The 22,963-nt window shown below is 45.3% G+C and overlaps 1 protein-coding gene across 1 annotated transcript in view; it reads right to left on the reverse strand.

Moving 5' to 3' along the window:
- Ctnnbl1 (catenin beta like 1) overlaps positions 1–22,963 on the reverse strand; it is a 154,984-nt gene that overhangs the window by 35,187 nt on the left and 96,834 nt on the right. The window contains exon 11 of the mRNA XM_027421258.2: positions 18,975–19,156. Coding sequence (XP_027277059.1) covers positions 18,975–19,156 — 182 coding nt within the window. The remainder of the gene's footprint in view (positions 1–18,974; positions 19,157–22,963) is intronic.

Consider the following 22,963-nt stretch of genomic DNA (forward strand, 5'->3'; position numbering starts at 1 on the left):
GTGTGACCTTATGACAATGGCTCTAGGGAGCACCATTTGACTTCTGAAACCCAGTACTAGCTTGGTCAAACTGCCACAAGAAGCCATATAACAATGACAGCAAGCAGACGGGCTGAAGCTGCCAATGCCCACACACCTCAGACTTCTTAGTACTAGAGCCCATTTGAATTAGAGAGAGATTTTGACCAACAGAAAAACAAACCAACAAAACCCTACAGGGCTACAGGACTAATTTTACATTAGTGATTTAGGCTTGACTGACATTTGGGACCTTTAAGAAGGGACATGTCCCCTTCAGCCCTTGTCCCCTCTTTCTTTCCTGTTCTTTGGAATATGAGAATTGTAGCCAGAGCACTAGTAGCCATCTGGGACCATAAAGCAATCTTGAAAAGAGTAGTCAGGCCCCTTTTATAGGTGCTCAGGGCACACTGAGAGCCAACAAACACTTCTGGCTTCAAGATAAGAATGGCAGGACACCAGGAAGCTGTTGGAATGGTCTAGCTGGCCTCCGGGCTTGTCTTACCCGGAGAAACATACATACCTCTGCATTCTTTCTGTTAGTGTTTTTAATTCTAGTTTTTGGCAGTAGTCCTGTATCTTCTAACTGATGCCCTCATCCCTAAGTTCTTTCCTAGGACTCCCAAAGCAGATAAGAGGTCATGAGCACCCTGATGGTCATGGTGTGCACACAGCCACGCCTATTTTCAGGAGCACATCAACTGCGGATGAAAAGGCCTGGTTCTCCCCTTCTCCTCAGGACACTCTCCATGATGATACACACACCAGACCCTGGTAGGAGGGATCAGGAAGCTTTGGCCTGGAGGTCGACAACCTCATTTTACAGCAGGTGCCCATAAGTGTCAGCACTGTGGGAGCACATAGACAGACAGACAGACAGACAGACAGACAGACAGACAGACAGACAGAGCTCCTCTGGCCATGTGGAGATTTGGGTGAGGCCTCTGATGAGGACAGCCCTGCATCAGCCAGAGCTCAGTTTAGTCCCCTGCCTTTCACTTGAGAGTACCTCATCTAAATGAAAGCACCCTGTGGCCTATGAGCTCTTTCAGGGTTTGGGAAGTGCATTGTCTAGTTACTGCCGCTCCTTTGCAATGAAGCCCATAAAAACATCTTTAGATCCTAAAATGAGACAAACGGCTAGGATATTTGTACTGTGACATTTTTCTTCTGTAAAGTGTCCTCAATGGCCAGCTCAATGCATTGTCAAACCGCTCTATAGGGCTGGAGAAGCAAAGTATACCTGCTTGGCATACCATGCTTGGCCCGGACCCACAGCTAGAGGCTAGGCATGGATGTCAGCACACTCCCATGCTCTGTCAGCAGACCTGCTCTTCCCCACCTGTACATCCTGAGTATGGGGGTGCCTGTGTGGCAGAGCTGACTATCACAGCCCCAAGACACGGGAGCTGTTTCCATACCCCTGCACTGCCTCCTCATAGCTGCTTTGAAAAGAAGCGTGTGCACATGTGTGTGTGTGTGGGGGGGGGCTGAGGTCAAGGTCTTTTGAAATGAGTTAAAGTTATTCGTGACACTCTTGCCTTATTCGAAGGCTAGTCTCAGTCCTGAACAATCCCATCTGCTCCCCTTACACTAAACATCATAGTCATCTTCAGATGCCTGAGGCTTGCCAACTGTTGAGCTTCAGGGATCTGCTGATTGCCACAGAAACCAGAAAACTCCATGTGCAGACACAAGGCAGCTCATGTTCATTTGCTTGAAGCTTGATGTGGTATGGCGGGAGCCGGAGGGTTTCTTGGTGAGAGGATGGGAGCATTTCAGTGCTGCTGGAACACAGCTCTTTAATTCTGTGTCCAAGATGAACACACTAAACCATCCTTTGATCATTCACAGAGGAAAGTGTCTGGAGAAACATGCAATCAGTTCTGCTGTGAAATGCTTTGGGGTCACACTCTGATACATGTCAGATCGCTCGGCAGGAAGAGGATTCTGCAAGCCCTAAACCATACTGCTATGGGATGGCTGGCAAAGCTTTCCTCCATGTACCAGACCAACCTTCTCACAGGTGTATAAAAAAGAACTAGAGGGAAGCTGGGCACATGAGGCGGAGGCCAGTCTGGTTGGTCTACAGAATGAGTCCCAGGCCAGTCAGGGCTACACAGTGAGACCTTGCTCCCCTCCCCCAAAACGTAAAGAAAAAAAGAAACAAAAGAAAAATGTGGGGGTGGGCTGGGGAGGAGGATATTCCTATCTTCTGTAGAGGGTCTTTCTAAAGAGGGAAGCCATCTGTTAGTGCTCTGTAACAGAGCATGTTAGTCACTCCTCTCCCCCCTCCTTCCCTCCCCCCTCCTTCCCTCCCCCCTCCCTCCCTCCCTCCCTCCCTCCCTCCCTCCCTCCCTTTCTCTGCTTGGGATGGAATCAAGGGCATGACACACACCAAGAAAGTATTCTGCTCTTCCTCTACCTCTTAGTATTTGTAGTCACTTTGGTGTGAATTACTCTTCCTATACATACAAGGCTCTGAAAGGCTCTGTGCCTTAGCCAAGATGGCAGAGCTACTATGAGCTGCACACCAGTGCATTTGACTTTAAAGGCCGGCTTCCCTCCCCCCACCCCCCATTCTCCAAAACTGCCATTCCAGGTAATTAAGTTTCCTAGTACTCAACTTCCTAGGTGAGCTAAGTTGTAGGAACTAAGCAGAGAGTCCATTTTGAAGAACACCATACAATGAATCACCAGTGTCCCTTTGTTTCATACAAAACAAATGGTTTCTGGCAAAAAAAAAAAAAAAAAAAAAAAAAAAAGGACTTCTGTCAAACAAATGCTCCTTGGACTGCACTGGAATCCAAGATGCATTCCCCAGGAGAGACTTTCCCAGCCAGCACAGTGTAACTACCTGGGAAAGGGGCATGCTGACCAGCCTGGCAGATGAGTACATGGGTGCAGATCTGGAACAACATACCCTACTGCTGGTGCTTTTCTCGAGGTCCCCTAAGCTGGCCAAGAGGCTGTCCTGGTCAATGAGTCACACCCACAGGGAGTATATGACACCTGTTCTCTTCTAGGAAGCCTGTACTCTTGCCCTGGTAGCTCTGGTTGGTATGGTGGGATATGAGACAGGGAACCGAAGTCAGACTTTACTCTCCAGTATACTAACAGGCACAATCATAATCAGAGTGCATGCTTCCCCCTAGGACTCAGTTCTCCAGACCACGGGGGGGGGGGGCGCAATCCTCCCATTTCTTTCATCCCTTTCTCTGTGTGGGTAGTTCTTAAGGTGGAGGTGGAGGGTGGCAAGGGGGAGGAGCCCACAGTGGGAGATACTTTGCAATTCTGCTGTTTATCTGTGATGATTGGAGGTGTTACCAGGCTCTGGTAGGTGGAGGACAGACATGTTGCTGAATGCCTTACACACACAGGACAGCCCTCACACCAAAGTATGCCCTGCTTTAAGTCTCAATAGAGACATGGCTGAGACAGCCTGAGCTAGGCTACTTCTGATGTCTAACTGCTGAGCTATTAGTGGATCTCAATGTTAACAAACATATTCCAGCTAGAAAAATGGCTAAATTCAGGGCTCTCATTTGTACTTGCTACTGATTGTATAAATATTCCATGAGATAAAATCCCATCATGTCTAGGAACGCCTTAAAACATTACAGGAAAAGGGGTAGGGAGCAGGGGGGATGAAACCAGACTGGCAAACGCTACTCATCAGAGCTGGGTAATGGATAAGCTAAGAGCTCAGTAGATATGCTCTTTATACTTCTGTATATCTTGAACATCCCCACCATAAAAGATCATAGTTTTCCTTCTCACTGAGTCTACATAAAGAGATACAACAAATAAACGGGTTCCTATTTGCCCCACCCCCTGACCTGGCCCTTGCCTGACAGAGCTCACTGGGAACCAGCCAGCCAACCCCTGGGATGCTGCTGGGTGTAAGTGGGCGTAGAGTGGGGTGAGGAAAGAAGCCAGTGGAAAAGCAGGACGGGCTTCACAGAGCCACAGAGCACAAGTACGCAGTCTCAGAGAAGGGGGCTAGGGAAGGCATCACTGCGGAAGCATGGAAGGAAGAAAAGGACATGCTGGGGCATGCTGGGAGGAACAGTGCAGCCCAGACCACTGGAAACACGATTCCAGGGAGGGCAAGATGCTCCTGGAGGAGGCAACAGGGGCTGTTCCTTATGCTATGCCAAGTACTAACTTTATTCTAGATCTGTAATGAGAGGGCTTTAAAGAATTAACAGAAGTGTGACCAGATTCCTGTTTTAGAGGTACTGGAGGCAGTTCACTTTGCACCCTGGCAGGTGCAAAGGATAGTCTGAAAGGAGGCAGGGACTCCCAGAGTGAGCCAGTAACAGAGAGGGTTGCCATCATCTGGGAAAGAAACTGAGGGGCACAGAGACAGTGTGCAGTAAGAACCAAGATTGCATTCAAGAGGTACCCATACTACATGTTATTCATAGCTGACATCACAAGTGGACCCAGAGTGGTGGGGAAATGCAAGGTCTGTCTTAAGGAGACACCACGGCAAAATCTACAAGTGATCTTTAATGAAAAGGAATTAGGGAGCACTTCAGGTGACAACCAGGAGCATAATTTGTGGCTCCTTCCTTTCCCAAAGAGTCACACGGTGAACAGTTATGTCTGGCCCCTGCCCTCCTGGTCACCATCTGATCTTGTGGAAGACAGGTAGTAGTATGGTTCACTGTACTAGCAGTCACTCCTAGGATGTACTGCAGCCTGGAATCCTGGCCTTTCTAGAGTCCTATGGTGATCTTTGTGCCTTTGTACATGCTATTCCTTCTGCCCAAAAGTTGTCCCAGGTCTTGTCCCTGTGGGAAGTTCCTACTCTCTTTCAATCTTATAAGTTTTCCTGGGAATGATTTGTGGTTTTCTCCCCAGGTAGACCAGATATCTAGCTCTTCTTTCAGTGCTTACAGCTGGCACAAGCTTGGACTTCCAACTTGGTCCTCCAGCTTCTAATAAAAAACTGTGCTTTCCCTGCTACATTGTAGCAGAGACCCCTACCAAGTGTAGAACTTAGAAAGGTACACCTAACTTAATGTGAAATATCCAGAAAGACTCTTCTCAGAACATGGCTCATTATTCTAAAAATTTAAATGAAGTTATAAAAAGATTTTACATCCCACATTGCCCAATACCAAAAACTTACTAGTGCTTTCCTGCCCTGCCCTGCCCTGCCAGTATCATTCAGTTTCCTTTTGCCATTTCCAGAAATAGCTGGTTACTGCACTGTTGCCTTGGTGATTAAAAGCCATTTAACTTTCTGGTCTCGGGGTATCTCCCTGAGAGGCTGGAACATGGTGTTAAGAACTGTGCCTTTAGGTTCCTGCTGTCAATTTAAACTGTGTGCACCCCTGAGGGAGTGCTTAACTTCTTTGGGGGCTGTTTTCTCAGTAATAAAGCAAACTAGTGACACCCCATGCAAAGCTGGTGATAGGTATAGCGACTCGCACGTACCAGAACACAGCAAAACCCAACAAGCCCGAGTCACCATCCACTGTCAGCAGTGGCTGACACCTTAGGATAGCCAGGCTGCTAACCAGCTAGAACACTGCCATTCCCAAAGTTAGCCAGCCAGCAGGCATACTTACTGCAGCATGATTTATTACTAATCAATACATTTAAGGAAGTTGTAAGCATGCTTTTAGTGATTATCAAAATCATACGCTTAATTTATTTTATGGTACCTTGCAGCAAATAAGGAGCAAATTAACAATCATTTTCTTTCTACTTTGGAATCAGGGACAGAAAAAGAGGTGTTAAAAGGTGTGTAAAGAATATAGATGAAGTAGAGGAAACACTGCAAGCAATACCTACTAGCTGCATGCTGCAGCCGACATTGTTCTACACAGTATCTGATGCAGCTTCTTCTGCTGTTAAGTACTGCTGTCGCCATCTTGAAGCTGTGGACACTGAGGTTCTGGGAGAGCAAATGACTTGAGTCAGGACAGAATCACACCCCAGTCTCCTGAACCTGGTAGACAGGGCCCCTCTCTGAGCTACTCTGGGATTTAAAGCAACTCCTCACAAAGAAGCACTCAACTGCAGAAAAATCACCCTTTGCCAGGCCCAGGAGTCTCCAAACCACCCAGTGCTCACTAGCACAGAGCCACAACTAAGAGCAAAATGTTGCCTCAGGTGTGTCTGATACCCGAGGATAACCTCTGTTTGGGGATCCATTGTTCAGCTACCAAAAAAGAATGTTCAACATCTTTCCAGTCTCCTTCTTATGCTAATTACAGCTCATCAGCATCTGGACACCCACAAGCAAAATCAATCTGGCACCAGAAGCCAGCCAAAGACATTTTCCTACTATAAAAAAAACAAACAAGACTGCAACATGATTAACCACACTGAGCATTTCCCCAGTAACCTGCAGGCTGGTGCACATAAAAATCACATCTGATTTTACAAGAGTCCAGGAGGAAGGACACTAACGAACACCTCACACCTGCAAGGGTATTCTTTATGAGCAGTGAGATGTATACAAGCTTATTTTCTGCGCTTCCCTTCCACATCATATCTTCCATTAGGTACCAATATGCCCAACACGCTCAAATATTTACATATTAAAAGAAGCCAGCAGAAAGGTGCCTTCCTATTTCATGCACTAAGCAAATGAACTTGGACACACTGGCTTTAGGTCTCCATCTCATTCCCCAACTTTGCAGTTCTAATACTTGTACTATATGTGGAAGAGCCAGCTTGCCATCCAAGCTCCCCTCCAAACTAAATCACCTCCAAAGCTGCTACTCAACCAGAATTCTTTTCTTGCCTTCTAAAGACAGAAGAGCTTCACAGTAACACTGAAAGGCCCACTCCTGACAATAAAACCCAAGACTCTGGTAAAAGCAGTACTTACAAAACAGAATGTAGAACAGATTCCCATCTCTACAAAACTGCACACATATGACCCTCATCCCAGTATGTATGTCTGAGTGGATTCCATCCGTTAACTATAACTAACTTTGGAGGGAAGTTTGGGGGTGATTTTAACCTTTTCTCCAAAATTTTCTTTGTCATTTTTAGAAATGGCAACAGTTCTTTTTAAAAAGCACCTGACATGTCAGGCAGCTTCTCTGGGCAGAGAGGGAATGTGAAAAGGATGTTCAATATGGGTAGGTGTTCTGGCCAGTGTCCTCAACACTAACTGCAACAGGATCTTTTTTTTTTTTTTTTTAAGATTTTATTTATTTATTATGTATACAGTTACCTGCATACATGCTTGCACACCAGAAGAGGGCACCGGATCTCATTACAGATGGTTGTGAGCCACCATGTGGTTGCTGGGAATTGAACTTAGGTCCTCTGAAAGAGCAGTCAGTGCTCTTAACCTCTGAGCCATCTCTCCAGCACCCAGCAACAGTATCTTGCACTATTAAAAATAGTTATGCTTGGGGTTGGAAAGATGGCTCAGTGGTTAAGAGTGCTTGCTTCCCAAACCATCAGGGTCAGAGTTCAGATTCTAACACCCATGTAACAAGCTCCAGGTTCAAGGGGAGACCCTGCCTCAAAAGAACATGTGGAATGTGATAGAGGACACCCAATGTCTTCTTCCAGCCTCTGTGCATGTGCACAGGCACAGGGATCCATCCACCCACAAACCTGAGCATACACTCACATAGATACAGACATAATTAAAATCTCTGAAGAAATACTGATGCTCCAAGGCTCAAGCCTTGGGACTTCTGGAGATGAGACCCAGACACAAGCATTTGTGTCAAAGCTCTTCCAGTGACACCAACCAATTGGGGTTGAAAGCTATAAGTTGAAGCCATTTTTTTCAAGAGGGGTGGGTCAACAGAGGGACAGGGCAAGGTTACAGAGCATGCCTAGGAGCAAAGAGTGAAGGCTGAACACCACTGAGCATGAACTCTGGAAAGCCCCATGTAAAGAAGATGTGGTAGGCAGAGACATCTTGGGTCTGAAGCCAAGAGGCAGACAAAGTGAGGCAGGCCAAAAGGGTGAGCACTGAGAGATGGAGACTATGCAAGACTCCAGAGAAAGAGGTAGAGTAGAAAATGATACCATGCAGTTTAAATCAAGCTCTCTGTAGGTGAGGAGCCTTCATTTATGATTTAAAAAGAAAACCAAAACAAAAAACAAGGCAGCCACAGTCTCTGTGAGTCCCTATGTGTATCAGTTCTGTTGAATAAAAATCCCCACTCCTAACCAAGAAGCTGTTTGACATTGATACCCGCTGGGAAAGAAAAAAATCCATTTTCTCCAATAGAGTATTACTGGGTCCATCAACCACATTCTAGTGCAGGACCCATGTCCAGGAGTAGTTGGCCAACATAAAACAGACTCCGTGGGGTGTGTTTGTGTGTGTGTGTGTGTGTGTGTGTGTGTGTGTGTGTGTGTGTGTATATGTACTTTTGTTATAGTTTGTCTTATTAATTTTCTTTACTGTTTCTTTTCTCCTTTTAGAAAGGCACACAGAGAAATAGAGAAGAGACAGAGAAAACATGAAACATGAAGTTGGGTGGGTAGGGAGATGGAGAGGAGCTACAAGAACTGGGGAAGGGGAAGGAATATGATCAAAATATATTGTATGAAACAAAACAAAACAAAACAAACAAAAAACCAAGGCCAAACAAAAACCATTGAGACAATTTTGAAACCACAGGAGAATGCTAGACTCAGTTTCTAATAGGCCATATTCATTTCGTGACCTTCTAAACTATCATGGTCCCATACTTGGCCAAGTGGGATGTATGCTAGAGCACTAAGAATAAAAGCGGCCCTCAAACAGTGATGTCAGGGACAGCATTCCAGCAGAGATTATGTGTTGAACTTTAATAAACCATAGTTCATAGTTAATAACTGCCTACTTCCTGTTAGTTCTTTATTTTGGGACTACTTAAAATATTATAGAAGTTAACCTAAAATGGTTCGGCTCTTCTTCAGATGGTGCTGGTATTTGATTTCTATGAAGGACAATTACATACCAAAGCATTTCTATAAAATTTAAGCAAGATAATAAACAAACACAATCATATTCCTATTGACAATACTATAAACACATCAGAAGAAATTCTAGTCTAGAATGAGAATTCTCCTAATACCACAGAAGAGCTAAGCTGCTACTAGGCAAAATGAAAAATGCAAAGGGAACACAGGAAAAAGAACTGTTCTATCCCCTTCCCTCTGGATTCAACACTGAATTTGCGATAAATTAGATTAAATGGCCAAGAAAATGGAAATTAATGCTATACCTGTGACCTGTGAAAATTTGGGAGGTCCTTTTTAGTATAAAATAATAAAATTACTACCATAACAGCAACAAGAGCTAACTCTTATGAGCATAGTCTTGCACAGGGAAGGTCTCATGCCCTGTCCCTGATGAACTCAGGTCCCAAAAAGCTCTGGTTTCTGAATAAAGCACTAATCCACTCACCAAAGACTGGGATCAGCATGGCCTCAGGGCACACTCCAGGGGGCACAGGGGTGGTGTGGGTTGGCAGTAAGGGGCATATAGGGCTCTACAAGATGCTGATGGCAGCCAAGTTTACGGCTCACTGTGGTCTGTCCCTTCTGTCTTTTTCTGTATGTGCTTTCCCCTGACATAATTACTCAACTTCTACCAAAGTGTGACTCAGGAGGCCACACTTCTCAGGTAAGGTTGTTTCCAATTTCCACCGATTCTCTCACTACTCAGGTGAGATGTGGAGCGCCCCCTTCCCCCACCCCCGCTCCAGCCCGCCTTGTGTCCACAGGGCCTCAAACATCCTTCCCCCAATCAGTTGGGCAGAGAAATGCAGGCTTTATGTCTGTTTTCTCAATGGGTGTGAACATAAATACGGGTTTCTGTCTTGCTAGCTAGGCTGTGGGTTTGTTCACCTTCCATCTAAAACACCAGCCTGGCACAAAGTGGGCCTAATGGTTTGCTTAATGAAAGAGCTTGTGAAGCCTTGGTAACCTGTCTTGGGGCATCAAGCCAACCCCTTGGCCCCCAACCCCAAGTGAAGGCAGGCTAGAATGGGAGCTTGAAACCGGAACAGAGCAGGTTGGCAAGTCATCCAGGTAGTGATGAACTAAGCCCAGGCTTACAGGCCATTACTATACAGCAACTACCATCTCTCTGGTATATTCCTGTTATGACCCACCTAGCCTTTGCACAGATTGGTTCAAAACTGGGACCTTGTACACAGGAGCAAGAGTTTGTACCCCATACACATGCAAGCACAAACCCTGGAAGAGGTAGGATGACTATCTTGAAGGAAGCTAACATTGGTAACTACATCCCAACTGAATACAGGCCACTCACAACCCTTACCCTGTACAACTTCAGGGGAAGATTCGACCAGTCCTGTATTGTGTGATATAGAATTTTGATCATGTTCTGACAAATAAAGCTTGCCTGGAGTTAAAAGGCTGAGCCAGGCCCTAGCCAACCAAAACTAGCCACATAAGTTTTGGAGGACTGTAGATAGATAGGACAGGAAGTTAAGTAGTAAGGCGGGCAGAGAGAGATCTCAGTCCTTTTGGAGGGAGGAACAGAGCAAGAAGGAGAGCACTGGTGGCTTCTATGATCCTTCAGGTTCTTACCCCAATATCTGACTCCTGACTTTTTATTGATAAAGAATAATTTGAATAACACTTCAGTTCCGCTTTAGAGATTCAAGATCAAAAAGGCCACCAGGCAGCCCGTGAGTGGAGCTAGGGTCTGAAGCTGGTCAGCCTGCATGTAAAAGCAATCCTCCTCCTCAGCCCTGGGCAAGGAGTCCCTGCAGCCCTTGCTTGCGGAGAGGGTTTGAAGCTGACCTCAGCTCAATTCTGCATCTGGCACTTACTTGCTACAAGGGGCTTGGCAACTGACAAACTCAGAGGGAAGAGAGAAATGTCTAATTGCTAAAGTTGTAAGGTAGCTTGTTTCCTCCCTGCCTCAAAGGCAGGAACAGCCTCCAGGATGGTGGGTGCATCCTCTCTCTCAGTCTTCCTAGGGACAAACAGAAGAATGCTGAGCTCTACTTGGGAGAGTCCAGTGTGTAAATCCTGAAGGAACTGAGCCTTCACATCACAACATCAAATCACCCTGCAAGCGTCATAGAGTAGCCCCAACCCAACCAAACACATGGCTTGTTCCAGCATCCCTACAACTGCCACCATGGTTGAGTATGAGACAGCAGCTGGAGGGAGAGAAAGAAAAGGGGTCCAGAAAGTGCTCAGTTACAAGGTTTTCAGACTCATCACAAAACAGCAAGGTGCTTTATCCTTGTTCAGCATAAAGGGTCCATTAGTACTCATCGTTCTATTCTAAATAATTAATTTGTGGTTTTTAAGCTTGGGGAGAACATGAATTGAGTTTGCAAGCTCTGGCATGGGTTACATGGAAAAGTGGGGAACTGGGGCCTCCTGGTAAACTCTCGCTGGGAAGGTTTTTGTCTGATGTTCTACACACGACTGACACACATCCTGCCCAGCTCCAAGACTGGCTGGTTCAAGAAACTAAATTTAGTCTTTGTCAGGAGCATACTTCTTAAACCGCCACGCTAGTAGAAGAGCATAAACGAGAAGCCACCCTTATAACTAGCACTACTACTAATGAAACTGAGAGCATATTTAGTACTGTGTGAGTTTCTGAATGGCTAACAAGTCAAAATCAAAATCAAACAAGGAATGAGTCCTAGGTGTTTCTGGCATGACTTGCCCAGGTTTTTTTTTTTTTTTTTTTTTTTTTTTTTTTTTTTGTGTGTGTGTGTGTTCACAGCAGCCTCAGAGATGAACACACCGATGTACACTTTCCACTGAGCATGTCCTCATACTAGAGAACACTGTCTGAAACACTTCGGTGTAGGTCTAAGACTACTGTGTGTTATGAGCTCGTTTTTTACTGCACACACAAAGTTTTCTGCTCTTATGGAAACATAATGATTTAATTAGGGAAAACAAAGACTGTCAATATGTTCTTACTGTTATTCCTCTATTGACTTAGCGTATCTTCTGATTGTATTGTGTTAGAATGTTTGATATTAAAAACTTGTTTGAATTGCTGACTTGAGGTTCATAAGAAGTCATTAAGTGAATTTTGGCTTGGGATTAGGAGAGAATTACAAAGAATTTCTGAAATGGCCCTACATTCTTCTGCACTGTGTTCTGTGTTTTATGTGAAGTAGTGTTTTCATCATTTGTGATTATAAAACCTAAACTCTGAAAAATACTGAAGATGCTCTACATCAAATATTCATACAAGATGGGCATCCAACTTATTAGTATACAAATTTGTTTTATCTTCAATAAGTGATAAAATTATATGTATAAAATTGATTTAAAATAACTATGATTTATTATCATTAAATACTGACATTTATTAATCTATTTATATGCGTGTCCCTGCAGAGGTGTCAGATGCTCTGGAACCTGAGTTACAGGAAGTTGTGAACTACCTGAAGTAAACTCTGGTCCTCTCCAATAGTCGCAAATATTCCAGTAGCAAATATTCTTAGCCACCATGCCATCTTTCCAGTCCCAAATGTTGACTTTCTATACCCATTTCATGTACTATACTATCTGGGATTACATAAACATTTTTTGAGTGAAAACATTTAAGCAGCTCTGCTGTAGCACACTAACCAAAGTGTGATGCCAGGGGTCAGGGTTATTTAATGGCCCACTATAAAATAGCATTTATTAATAAGACACATATACTGTGGAAGTCAGCTCAGTCCTTCTAATAACTCAGGAAGGTGAGCAGTGTGCTCATTCCTGGAGACTAAGGAACAAATCTGTATGGAATACTACTGAGCAGCTTCTTCAGCAAAAACACCAGTTAGGTCACATGGTAAGAAATTCAGATTCAGTGATCTTTGAAATGCCACCAAGCTTGATGGCAGCAGCATACACTATGTGGCTGCTACATAAATTCATTTATTGACTCATCCAGTGTGTACCAAACACCTATCAGACACCAAGCACTATGACAGACACTACAAATGCCTAACAACACTTTCACCAAGTCACTGCCACTTACTCTTTGTAATCTGTGAGATTTAAAGGGATAGCGTTAAACTGTTCATGGCTGTGACAAAATGTCTTCCAAAAAAAATTTAAGGAGAGAAGTATGTACTCTGGTTCACTTTCAGATTTTGGTCCACACTGGTGGGCTAAGGGTGTGGTGGAGCAAGACTGCTCACCTCACAGCAGCAGGGAAGTAGAAAGAGCCAGGAAGAGAGAGACAGGAACCAAGTTTAGCTCCACAGAATATAGCTCCAGTGACTTCTCCAGTCAGGCCTCACATCCTCACATTTCCAAAATAGTGTCACCAGCTAGGGACCAAGCTTTCAACATATAAGCCTGGGGAGAAGAATCAAGAACTGGGTTCAAGGAGCAGGTATTAGGGCTGCAGAAAAGTTCAGGAAGGTGATGAGGGCAAAGATGGTACAATGGACAGGGCTCAGTGGAAACTTTTGTGAGGTAGAATTCACACAGTTTAGGAGGTAAGCATGGGGAGTTGGCTTTTGTGGTGGCTGGCAGGTAGAGTGTGGGGCTACCTGTGGGCTGCGAGAACAGAACTGAGTCAGGGAAGAACAGGCCTGCTGAATATGTGGGACTATCTTCTGGTGATTAGCTGTGCCAACCAGGGCTCGGAGAAAGAGAGGTTGAAGATCTGGGAGCCAAGGACAAATGGAGGTCAAAGCCTTGAGGGAACACCCAGGTCAGTGTTGGGGGACTGACACCTCTGATTATCGAGAGCCAGAAGGTTGAGGGAAGAGAGAAGCAGGGGACATATAGAGAAGGAGCCCAGGAAGAGCAGATTCTGCAAGACTGGCACTCCACTATCTTTCCTGTGCACACAGGACCTGCCATAGCCTCTGTCTCTGCCCTATTTTAATCACAGTGTTAATTCCATCCAAAGTTGGCACCAAAGGATGGCATGCCATCTTGCTTTGCCCAGAGTCTTTAATAATGCTTCCTTTCCCCTGGGCTGGCCAAGTCCCCTCTTGTCTGACTGCAGAAAAGCCATGCCCTTTCTCATCTGACCCTGGTAGGGTCTGAAGTGTGTTATGGGAGCCTGCCCTGCTCTTTTGTTGGGTCAGAAGTCCAGGAGGCCTCAGGTATCAACATGTTTCCTGACATGTGGAGTTGATCGCAATCACTTAAAACCCTTTCCTGACAACAGAAAAGTCTTCTTCAACAGGCTGACCTGTTAGCAACCACTGTCACTGTGGATATGGAAATGCACGTACATGCCCAGAGAGCGTGCTACACACCTACACTGCTTGGGAGCTCACCCCCTCAAAGCTCTTAACAGCCTCCAGGGGAACCATGTTAAAACAGCGCAATTAACTAGAACGGCTACAAACTCAATAACTCACCTACCTAATGAGGCAATACAAGGAAAATTGGGCCTATTTTAATAAGAATTTAAAAGAGAGACGGGAAGTAAAGGTCAGATGCCATTTCTGGATCCCAGCTCTTTTCTCCTCCCTGCCTATGCTGAAGTAGTTAATACCAAGGAGATAATACACGCTGCACAATTCTTTATAAACCCACGGAGGCAGCCAGTCATATTACTGCACTCAAGGGTAAGTGATTCTTTCTGACCCATCCCCCACACTAAGTGCCTCCCCAGATCTATTTCTGAAGGTTTTATTATGCAAACCTGAATGGATTTCAATTACAATAATTCTTTTCCTTCTCTACCCTGAACTCATGAAAGAGAAACTCAATTACCAGCAATTTGAGGTTATAAGGGTAGTTTTGTTTTCCCCTCCTCTCTGGAGTCACTGCAGTCTACAAGTTCTCCTTTCTCACTCCCTCCTGTTGCCTGAGGGGCCATAGCTGGTTTATGACACCATGATATGCAGCATGACCTCTCCATCAAGAAGGAGCTTTCCTAGGGGCCAAGGAGTTGGCTCATTTGATAAAGTGCTTACCATGCACCAGGATCTAAGTTTGAATCCCCGACACTCACTTAAAAAAAGTCACGCATGTGGTGCTTGCCTGTAATCCCAGTGATGGGGAGACAGAGACAGGAGGATCCCTGGAGCCAGGCAATCTTGCTGAATAGGCAAACCTTGGTTCACTGAAAGACCCTGTCTCAAAAATTTAGGTGGAGAGCAATGGAGACATTGACGTCTGGTCTCCACATGCACCTGCGTACACCAGAGCATGTATGCATGCATGTCACACAGCCCTCCCATTGTCAAGCTATTCCCAAGACTTCTAGAAAGACTGGGTTCTGTGGCCAAAGCAAGGGTGGACAAAACTGCTGGCAATTCTGCTGTGGGACAGAGCTAACCCTTTTCAAAGCTGACTACTTAATTGTAGGGTCTACGATAGGCATATAAAGCCATCCCTCAGGACCTTGAGGGGATTAGGCCCAGGACTGCCAGAGATACCAAAATCTACAGCTGATGAAATCCCTTAAATAAAATGGTACAATATTTGTATATAATCCAGGAGCAGTCTTCCATATTCTTTAAATCATCAAGCCAGGCATGAAGTACACAGCACTGAAGAAGAGGAGTTCAATCAAGGGCAGCCTGATCTACACAGCAGCTTCAAGCCAGACAAGGGTGCTTGTTTCAAATCAATCAATCAATCATCAATCAATCAATCAATCAATCATCTCTAGACCACTATAATACCTACTGCAATGTAAATGTTGTATAAGACAGTATTACACTATATTGCTTGAGGAACAATGACCACACCCTACAGAGTTTGCACATGCTCAGTACTGACAATTCTTGTTACTCACATTCTCAATCCACACTTGGTGGAACTCGCCCACAGATGTACAGCCCATAAGAATGGCAGCCTTACTGTGTGTATCATTTCATTTGGTCCTTATGAGTAACCAGAGTGGGAGATTCTAGCCTCATCATTTTATAGATGGGGAAACTGAGGCTGAGAGAGAGGATTTAGGAATGTGCCCAAGATCACACAAGATTAGTAGTAAGCCACATGTACCACACCAGGCTAAACTGCCACCGCAGTTGCTTGGGACAGGTCCTGAGGTGACAGGGCTGAGACTGCACCAGAATGCACTCAAGCCAACTAGGATGTGTGACAAGCCCAAAACTTGCTAAGAAAGAAAAGGGCAGCTTCCAGACGGGGAAACTAACTCTGCCAGCTATGCTTAATTAGGAGTCTGATCACTGCAAGAAGCTTGTCCTAGGCAGGCCTTACCTATGATGAAGTTCTGTGCATACAGGGCCCTTGAGAGTACAGCTACTGAGAGAGAACTCTACTATCATCCCCAAGCCAGTGTGACAAAATCCAATGTGCCTAGCAAAGCCCTTATTTCTACTTCAGAAGAATCTGGATGAAAGACCCCCTTATTCCAGGCATACACCACTGAATGTGAACTGCAGTCAGCTTCGCACAGTTCTGGGGGGAGGCTCAAACCTATGCCTGACTTCAGTGAAGTCTTCCAGGGGAGTTGCTAAGTGAAGCAGCCACCAAACATTTATTGTGCATTTATTATACATCAAGCATCAGGTGAGGCCGTGGGATCCAGAGATGATAAGCCCACTGATTCTTTAATGTCAAGTGTTAGGGGACCAAGTCCTAGAACCAAGGTCCACTAAGTAGGAGGATCTGTCTGAGTGCAGGGGTGCCTATTCTTCCAATACGAGACATCCAACTAAGGATAGGAAGGATGACTAACTGGTAGCCAGGACAATCGATGAGAGTGGAGTACGGAAGTAGAGGAAGGGGCATAGTGGAAGCGTGAGAAGGACCGAGTCACAAACATTCCTAATGGCAAGAGGCTCCTGTGCTCTGGCATAGCACAGAAACCTGATGCACTTGTATCAGGCAGGCATGGACAGCAAGAGCACAGGACTTACCCAGGGGACAAGGCAGGGCAAAGAAACCTGGCATGATCTGCCCCGTCTAGCCCTCCCCGTACCATTCAAAGCTTATGGGCCAGTTTGCCAGGACAGCAGCTGGAGGGTGGCAGAAGGCACAGAGCGGTGCTTTCTCCTTGGGCCTCCCTTCTACTTCTGGTTGCCACTGTGTGTGGGATGCACAGCTCATCCTCACCAGCCATTACAGTCCAACGTGCCTTCTAGGAGTTGTCTTACCAAGCCATTGCCCCCACTAATATAATGTTATCAAATTCCTAATGCGGGCACTCTAAAGGCAATGTACTGTCTCCAGCATGCCACCGGGCACATTTTTCAGCAGGAAAACAGCTGCTCACTGAATCTGTCACTTCCTCCTCTCCTCAGAACCCTGCACACGAACAAGAGCTGGCTCGGGGCTGCTTTCCTTCACCTTCTCCCCACGAGTGCTCACAGCACAGTGTCAAGCCTCTCAGTAGAAGCCAGCAGACGGGTCACAGCAGTGTGAAGCAGCGCTGACAAGTAGGACCTCAGAAGCTGAAGGCACAGACGTCACAGCTTTTTGTGCACTAGTCTCACTCCCTTACTTTTCAGACCAGGGAGGGATCTGGGGGAGATGGCTCAGTTGGTAAAGAGTGCCTTGCAAGCATGAGGGCCTGGGTTTGATCCCCAGAACTAATACAAAAAGTCAGGATGGTACTTGTACTGGAGCGACAGAGTTGGAGGATCCCTGGGGCCTGCTGGCCACACTGGCTTAGCCAAGTAAGTGAGCTCCAGGCCAAAAAGAGACTTTGTCTCAGAACAAAGTGGACGGACAGCTGTTGAGGAACAACTCCTGAAGCTGTTCTCTGGCCTATATGTGCATGCTCACACATTTGCCCACAGCTGCACACACAAATATGTACATAAACACACAAAAACTCACACTGGCCCCTGGGTGGGCTGATTTTCTCATAAAAATAAACAAGGATACTACCATCCTCTCAACCGACTGTGAGGCCTAAATAAAAATGCGAGTAACACAGCACTACCGCGCCTGGCGGGCAGTGAACAGTGGCTGGCTGCTACAGAACTGTCCACATTTCCAGGGCTCCGTGTTCCTTCTCCCAGGACCTCTTTCAGCTGAGTTCCACCAGGAATAGAAAAGGGGCTGGCAGCAGGATTAACTCATTTACAGCTAGCTTGGTCAATATCTGACTAGAATCTGATGAGGTCTCTGAGTGCTGCCTCTCGGCTCTCTACTGCCTCTGGAGAGCTGACCTGATCACTGGGGTGATCTCTAAAGACAGGTCACACCACCCTCCTTTCAACCGCTCCCAAGTTTGGGGCGACAAAGCCAAGTCAATTTGAGACACAGACAAGAGGGTGAGGGACACAACAGATATGCAGGTGCTTAGGTCAACTCTACCAATCACCAAGGAAAAAGTCACCAAAAGTACGGTAACATATTCTCCTATTGGCAAGACCCAGGGAGTTCTAGCGGCTCAGGCTTCGCCCCTTTCACACACGCTGCTTCCTGTCTCTCTGCACCCTCCTGCACTTTAAAATAGCCATCCAACCATGTAAATTCTCGGGAGCAAGTGTCTGCTGGCCTCCAGCGGAGCTGTCAATGCCCATAAATCGCTGCCCTTCCAGATTGCATTGCAGCCATTTACTGGGGGAGGGGTGCAGCAGGCCACCAGACAATGCCAGGAAGACACTGGCCTGGCGGTAACTACTCTAGTTACAGCCTCACAATTCACAGCGGCATTCTGCTAGGAGTAGGCTCCATCAAGGAGGAGAAACATAAAAAGGGGAACCTGGGCTGTAAATAGTTTATTCCAGCAATTCCTGATGTTGGCTGAATCATACTTTAATACAGAAATACATGAAAGCACCACTCCGGAGGTGACATGTGTTGCCACCTCATTACTCTTTTCAAAAGGGTCTTCCATCAGAGAGACACCTCACCACAAATTACCTCGAAGAACACAAAACCTTCTCACATACTCATCCAGACCAGAGGGAGTGGAGCCTCCAGGATTCAAACACACACAGACAGGACTCACCAAGGCACTGATCACCCTTGGGCTCTAGGCTGCTTTGCCATGAAGGGAACAGGAGACAGAGAAGCAGACAAGTGTTCATGCCTCACCCACCTCCCTCAGTGGCCCTTGCAGTGAACCCTACCTTCGTGTTCCTTCTCTGTGGTTCCCACTTTCTTGATCTTCCGGGGAGACTTCATAAAGAGTGGGAAGATGGTCCGTAAGCCAAGAATGTCAACAAACTTGTGACAGTTGTCTGTGCCCTCAGGCCCAATCATGGCATGGTCTAGGACCTTCAGGGCACTGCTCCGGGAGATCTTCTTCTCTCTACAAGCAAAAGGCATTCCATAAGAAGCACTAGTTTTTTTTAATGTGTGCTCATTCTACTGGGAAAAAAAGACAAACATCCCCAATAAAAACAGAATAACTAAAATGCCCCACAGCAAGAAAACATTTATGATATATCTAAGCAGAGTATCACACATGTTAATAGGGCAATCTGGAATAGGAAAAATAAATTCTCATTCTCCCCCACCACCCCAGGGTCTTTCTATGCAGCCATGGTTGTCATGGAACTCCCTCTGTAGACCAGGCAGGGCTTGAAATCTGAGATGTGCCTATCTCTGCCTCCAGATTGCTGGGATTAAAGGTGTGTCCCACTATGTCTGCTAAAGAATAAAATCTTAATGTTCCAAAGGATAATGTTCAAATTTCTACATGAAATGTTATGACAATTCTGTGGGAAATGCATGAGAAGACCAGAGAAGCATATCAAGCAGAAGGTTTCAGAATGTTTAACATTTCTCTTTTTCCTAAATATAATCCACATCATTTAATTTGCCCACTTAAATTATACAACTCAATGGTACTGGTGTGCTCGCATACATGTAACCATCCTACAACCAACCACAGGGCATTTCCACTGCCCTGTAAGAAAACCTCCCACCCACTGACTGTTCCTCTGTCTCCATTCCCTGGCTCCTGAGCGCCACGATGCCACAGATGTATGCTGTCTCTATAGACTTGCCTACTCTAGACATTTTAAGCAAATGCTACTACATATGTTTTCCATAATGGACACACCATTTCATATACTCATGGGCAGTGACAAGGGTTCAAATTTCTCCACACCTTGAAAACTTTTGAATTTGGGGTTCTAGTTGTCCTAGTTGGTATAACAGTGCAATCTCAGAGTGTGTATGTTGGGAGGCACACATGCCATGGTATGTGTGGGAGTCAGTCTTCCACTTCCATTATGTGGGTTCCAGTGATCAAACTCAGGCTGTGAAGCTTGGCAGAGAGCGCATGTTCTCACTGCAGCCCATCATTGTGGTTTTGATTTACATCTCTGATAACTAATAGAGTTGAGCACTTAGTATGCTTGGACATTTGTGTACTGTCTTTAGGAAAACACAGCCTTAAATGCTTTGCTCATTTATTTATTTATTTATTTGAATGTTTTTTGTTTGTTTGTTTTCGTTTTTTAAAGACAGGGTCTCACTGTGTCACCCTGGATATCCTGGAACTCACTATAGACAGGCTGGCCTTGAACTCACAAAGATCTACCCACCTGTCTGCTCTCTGGGATTAAAGGCATGTACCACCAAGCCCAGCATGCTTTGCTCATTTTTAAACAGGGTTAGCACTCTTCATTATTCTGTTCTAAGAGTTCTTAAGAACTCAAGCTTTCTTCTGAGTCCCTCAACAGATCCATGATGCAATCATTTCCTTTTATTCTGCTGCTTACTCTCCTTACTTTCTTGATGTTTTGGTTGTGAACCTTAGCCTTTAAGCACTGAGCTAGCTCTCTGGCCCGCCCCTTTCTTTCTTAATAGTATCATTTGAAGAATAAAACCTTCACATTTTGATGGAGTTCAATGTATCTAATTTTTCTTTTGCTGTCATATCTGAGGAACCACACCACACCTGATGTCATAAATGTTTACCCTGTATTTGCTTCTCAGAGTTCTTACAGTTAGGCCTCTGATAGTTTTGCATTCATTGTGAATGTGAGGTGAGGGCCCAGATTCATTCTTTTATAAGTCCCAGTATCATTCACGCATGAGAGTTTAAAACTGATGCTCTGAGTCCTGCCCAGGCTTAAACCCCTAATCTTCCTGCCTCCACTTCTCAAGGGCTGAGATTATAGGCACAAAGCACTGCAGTGCATTGACTTTGAATTTGTGCTTCTTGTAGGGAGCAGTGTGACACATTCTTTTAATCCCAGCACTTAGATGTCTGTGAGCTGAGGCCAGTTTGGTCTACATGGTGAGAGCTTGGCATATGCCTTTAATGCCATCACTCAGGACACAGAGGCAGGCAGATCTCTATTAGATCAAAGCCAGCCTTGTCTACACAGTGAGTTCCAGGCTAGCCAAACCTACATAAGATCTCTATGAAATACCCAATAAAATAAAATACACTTCTGTTAAATTTATTTAGATATTTTAAACATTTATTTAGATATTTTATTCTTACTATTGATATAAGTGGATTCCTTAGTTTTAGTTTCGACTGTTTATTACAAGAAATACAATTAATTTTTCTATACTGATCTTATAACAAACTTCTATTATAACAAACTTTATTAGTTCTAATACCTGTAATAATAAAATCCATAGAATAAGATCATTTTATTTGCAAACAAATAACCCTTCCTTTTCCTTTCTAGCTTGGATGTCTTTTAATTTTATAGCACTGCCTAACTGCCCTGTCTAGAACCACCAGTCCAATGCCTAAGAAGACATTTTATCTTGCTGCTGACCTTGGAAGGAAAGTATCCACTCATTGACCACTAGGTATGGCGTTAGCTCTGGGTACTCTGTTTCAGAGGTTTTACTCTGTGGTCACTTGGAACCACATAACAGTATGTAACAATAGGATTGTGTGGCAATGGGGCTGCTCATATCATGGTGGTCAGGAAGCAGGTGTGTGTGTGTGTGGGGGGGGGTGCTGCAAGTCCCTCTATGTCCTTCAAGGATATACACTCAGAGACCTTACTCCTTCCTATGAGACCCTACCTCATCATGGTTCTATCATGTCCTAGCAGTGTAGCAGGCTGGCAACCAGACCTTCAGTATACCAGTATATGGGCCTCTGGAGACCCTTAAGATCTAAAAGTAACAGAAGAATGCTTCCCTACAATCTTACATGGCTTTCTCTAACACTCCAAGAGGCAGAGAGAAGCAAATCCCGTGGGTTCAGATGGCTAATCAACCATACAAACAGTGTTTCCTGAGCACTTACTCAGCACTGTGATAGACACAAAGACATGGCTTCTGCTCCAAAAAGAGGCATCCACCTGGGTAAACCAAATGAACGTGAAGTAATCAGTGTCCCTGTGTTAGGTCCTCTACAATACTGCTGGACACCTTTCCTGTCAAAGATGAAAGATGTCACTGTGCCCTGCAGCTTATACTCTAACTTCAAGAAGCCAGGGGACACGAAGGTGTTCAGAGAAAAGCAACAAGGAAAACCCAGGGTTCTCAACCAATGTCACCACCTCTCTTCTCATCACAGACGATCAAACAATCTTTGGCTACTGAGTTTGAAGACAGAAAGAAGGCCACTGGGAACTCAGGCCTGTTTAGACACAGCTATTAGAAATCATGGTAAGAGAAAGGAAACAGTAGTAGCTCACCTGCCAGAAGCCAGCAGAGATATCAAATGGCAGGGGTTGATATCAAATGTCAACACAGGGGTGAGTGGGAGCACTGGTGTCAGAGCTAGGGAACACAAGGTAGGGATACAGACGACAGTAGGCACAAATGTGATCACACCAGGACCCTGCTATGCTGCTAGGGAACCACAGCTCCATCTGAGAAGGTGGACACTATCCCAGGAGCAGAGGGATGAAGGGGCCAGAGTAGCAGGCCTTGTGGGCAGGGAGGACCGAACCGAGACTATGGCAGTAGTGTAAATGAGAAACAACAAGACGCCTGACTGCAGCAGGCGGGCGAGAAAGGCCCTATTTAAGAGAAATATGAAAATTTAAACAACAGGAGGAGGCAGACCGGGTTTGAAATCCACTGGGAAGGACTTTCTGTCTCAGGATGCAATTCTAGCAGGAGGCTACACAAATAACCTACTTGTTTTCACTGCAGTTAGACTTTTTCACCCCGCTTTACAAGCCGG

The sequence above is a fragment of the Cricetulus griseus genome, chromosome 6, assembly GCF_003668045.3.
Source record: "Cricetulus griseus strain 17A/GY chromosome 6, alternate assembly CriGri-PICRH-1.0, whole genome shotgun sequence".
In the NCBI taxonomy this organism is placed as follows: domain Eukaryota; kingdom Metazoa; phylum Chordata; class Mammalia; order Rodentia; family Cricetidae; genus Cricetulus; species Cricetulus griseus.